The 3,250-nt window shown below is 28.0% G+C and overlaps 1 protein-coding gene across 4 annotated transcripts; it reads right to left on the bottom strand.

Moving 5' to 3' along the window:
• Positions 1 to 241: 241 nt before the first annotated feature.
• Positions 242 to 3,205, bottom strand: LOC139113409 (bifunctional peptidase and arginyl-hydroxylase JMJD5). 4 transcript variants are annotated; one of them, XM_070674571.1, is made up of 9 exons: positions 2,945 to 3,205; positions 2,834 to 2,852; positions 2,025 to 2,168; positions 1,789 to 1,930; positions 1,511 to 1,694; positions 1,258 to 1,410; positions 884 to 1,101; positions 645 to 809; positions 242 to 551 (listed from the first exon to the last, which is right to left on the bottom strand). In XM_070674571.1, the coding sequence occupies exons 3-9, from the start codon at positions 2,153 to 2,155 to the stop codon at positions 294 to 296; spliced, it is 1,251 nt and encodes a 416-aa protein (XP_070530672.1). In that variant the 5' UTR covers positions 2,156 to 2,168; positions 2,834 to 2,852; positions 2,945 to 3,205; the 3' UTR covers positions 242 to 293. The 4 variants fall into 4 exon arrangements, with proteins under 4 accessions (XP_070530672.1, XP_070530673.1, XP_070530674.1 ...); XM_070674572.1 differs by having other exon boundaries at positions 2,834 to 2,847; XM_070674573.1 differs by having other exon boundaries at positions 2,025 to 2,158; positions 2,834 to 2,847.
• Between the last annotated feature and the right edge of the window lie 45 nt (positions 3,206 to 3,250).

Raw genomic sequence — 3,250 nt, 5'->3', positions numbered from 1 at the left:
TGTCGTGCCTTTGTTAAGTAACCGCAAACTTTGCATTGGTATCTAAAGCTAGTATCACGTAAACGTAACATTCATATTACAAAAATAATATACATAATTTTTTTACTATACGTATATAGTACTCTGAGAAAAAAAACTAAATCTGTATATCATTCTAATTGCAATGTTATACTACAGTATACGTAATTATAATAATAATCAAAATTAAGTAACGTTTTATTATAATTAAAAATTAATTGAATTTATCCGTAAATTGTTATTATATTTATTATTTTATTTATACAAAAGAAATATTAATTCCACCAAAAACTGATAGAGAAACTCGGAGTAAGGGAGGTAACATGATGCCACCATTTTGGTGGAATATATAACATTTCTCTAGGCTTTAAGTAAAATGTCATACCTCTAGCTTCGCGAAAATTTGGCCATTTGTCATAATCCGGCCTTACAGGATCTACCTGCGCAGTATTGTTAAGCAGTTTAGTGTCATGTGGATACAAATTATTTGTTTCGGCTGGAGAATATAAAATAATTCTTTTGTAACCAAATACCTAAAAATAACAATATGCAAAATATAATATAAAATTAATTTTACGAATTTTAATTATTTATTCAAATAATTTTCGTAGTAAATAATTTTTTACTTGACAAAGTAGATTATTTTTTGGATCAAAATGTAAAGGCGACACTGTATTAGCAGGTCCAAACCAAGCATTTATATCAACATCTGCAGATTTCGCATAATTTTCCTCACTATCCGAAAAACAGCAATATTCCGGCACTTCGAAGTCTTCTTTTAATTCTGGTATCTAAAGTTGATTTAAAAATTGTGTTTTTATATTACGGAATTATTGTGCATCCAAATCAAAGAAAGTATACCTACCTGTTCAAATAATTGATGTTGTGCTAAATAACCAATTTCGCTATTATTTGCAATAATGTGCTTCTGTAAAAATTCAGAAAAACTAATAAGATGCTGTGTCCAATCTTCTTCAGTATACGATGACCCAATTTCAATCGGCACTGTTCGAGATCCCGCAATTCTGTTCAAATAGTTAGGATTTGTCCAACACTCTAATGCTTTCCAGTGCTCTATACAGCCTAAGAAACATGTAGAAATAATATAAAAAATTTTTTTTATTCCTTAAAATGTCAGCTTGTTAAGTACAGTTGATATTCTGAATAAATTAAATTTAGAACTTGATCACAACGCTAATATAAATTAAAATATATCAATTAAATTTGAATCATGTTTACCTGTTAATACAGCCGGTAATTTTGGCATAAAAATTTTATTGTAAAATAATTCCATCGAAGGCTTTTCAAAGTATCTATCTGGCCTATCAGAAGTAAAATATTCGGTTTCTTCAACATTTTTTGAAATATCTTCTACATCTATAGTATCAGATTCTAATAAAATTCAAACAATATTTTAATTTTAATGTTCAAGCAATTTACTTTAATTAATTAATATTGTATAATTAATATTTTTATATACATATATTCTTACCCGCACAATAGTTGTTCAGCTGTGTGGCAATAGTTGTCAATAAATTTGGCACACTGGAAAGAGGCGCGCCTAATAGAATGCCCTTATCAATATGATTAATAATATTTTTGAATACAGCCTTCTTCATTTCTTTATCGATATAATTTTCAGCATTTATTTTGCTTTGACGTTCTAATAATATAGCCTAAATGCATCAAGTACAATACCAAATAAAATTTATAAATAACAGCTTTTAAAAAACATAAAGATAGATTTATATATAAATTAATATTTTGTACCTTCAAAACAATACATAAAGAATAACAATATCTGTATTCTACTGAGATATCCTTCCAGTAGCCTGAATTCAATACCTCCCATGTACGGTCCAAACAAGCTTCTATTCTCGTTATCGACGAGTTTATCCATTTTTCAGAAGTTCTTACAAGAAAAAGACAAATATTACAGTAAGCAAAAATGAAGTTCAGCTTTCATTGGACTATTTCTTTTTAATACTTATAAATCTAATATTTACAATTGTTTCCCGGATGTTTGTAGTATATTAATTATAGGTGTTAAGTGTAGTTTTATTTCAATAGGTATATTTTTTAATTCCTCTGTTAATAATTCCCAGGGAACCGTTATCAAAGGATTATAGCAAGCCATTTTCTGTAAATTACTTCAGATATTTAATTATTATTATAAAATATTATAATCAGAAAGTCTTATAAAAAAATGCTTCTTTTATATTTAGGTTTACTTAAGTATGCCCACTGCACAATAATATAATCAGCTAAGTAATATAAAATCTTTCCTGTTAATGAGAATGTTTTAACTCTACAGAAACTTTCTATAAATACAGTAATATTTTCTGCAATAAATAAAACTTTAAAAAAAAATGCTGTGACACATAAAGGTACACAGGTGCCAGGACCATTGCATAAAATAAGTTCTGGATTTTCTCTCCATAGTATTGGAAGACTATTTAGTGTGGCAAATATAGTGGTCCAAATTGATGTAAAATACGACTGAAGGACCTCGCGACTTCTATAAATTGCCACAATTTTGTAGTCTCTATTGCTACCCTCTAAATCTTTAACTTTCTCTACACTAAGTTTATCAGTCTGTGCATGAATGTATATTCTAGGTGAATAATTTTTGATATTCAAATGTTTAACAATTCGCAGCATTTCAGCCGTATGTCCACCGCTTCCTAATATTATCATCGTTTTAATTGCATAAGATCTCTGTATAGGTTTCTTGCTCTTGATAAATATCAGATAAAATATTCTTGCAAGTACTAAGATACAAGCAAACGCTAAAAACAGTAAATATCTCACGTACATCTTTTCGTCCTGCTGTTCTGAAAGAAAAAAAATAAAAAAAATAAACAATAAAATAAAATATATTCCAATAAACATGAATTTATAATAGATCAATAATTATTCGTACTACCTTAGGAATTTTGAGCCATTTTATAGGTTAGATTTGCGAAGATTTGTCTCTTATTAACTCTTTTGCTTTTGTGCTTTTCGTACTTTTATACCTTAGGTTACATCATTACTAAATATTGAAATTTAATTAATTAAAAAATGTTTTTTGACTGTACTACAAAATGTATTTCAATCCACTGCATATAATAAATACGAATTGACCGATCTACAGTTCGTAAATTCCGTTACTTAAATATTTGTCCGTGATTGGTTAATTTGTATTAAGGTGGTTTTATGCCTGTATTACACGACTCGTAACGAAACTCCC

Source organism: Cardiocondyla obscurior, linkage group LG02 (genome assembly GCF_019399895.1).
Source record: "Cardiocondyla obscurior isolate alpha-2009 linkage group LG02, Cobs3.1, whole genome shotgun sequence".
NCBI classification, from domain to species: domain Eukaryota; kingdom Metazoa; phylum Arthropoda; class Insecta; order Hymenoptera; family Formicidae; genus Cardiocondyla; species Cardiocondyla obscurior.
Note: the sequence above shows the minus strand (reverse complement) of the source record. Positions and strands in the feature narration are given on the sequence as shown.

What these genes read in the sequence shown, in the direction of transcription:
- LOC139113409 (XM_070674571.1), bottom strand. Translation starts at nt 2,155, where the DNA reads ATGGCTTGCTATAATCCTTTGATAACGGTTCCCTGGGAATTATTAACA. An exon ending in CAAACATCCGGGAAACAATT is followed by an intron (nt 1,931 to 2,024) that starts GTAAATATTAGA and finishes TTTTCTTGTAAG; the next exon opens with AACTTCTGAAAAATGGATAA. An exon ending in GCTGAACAACTATTGTGCGG is followed by an intron (nt 1,411 to 1,510) that starts GTAAGAATATAT and finishes GAATTTTATTAG; the next exon opens with AATCTGATACTATAGATGTA.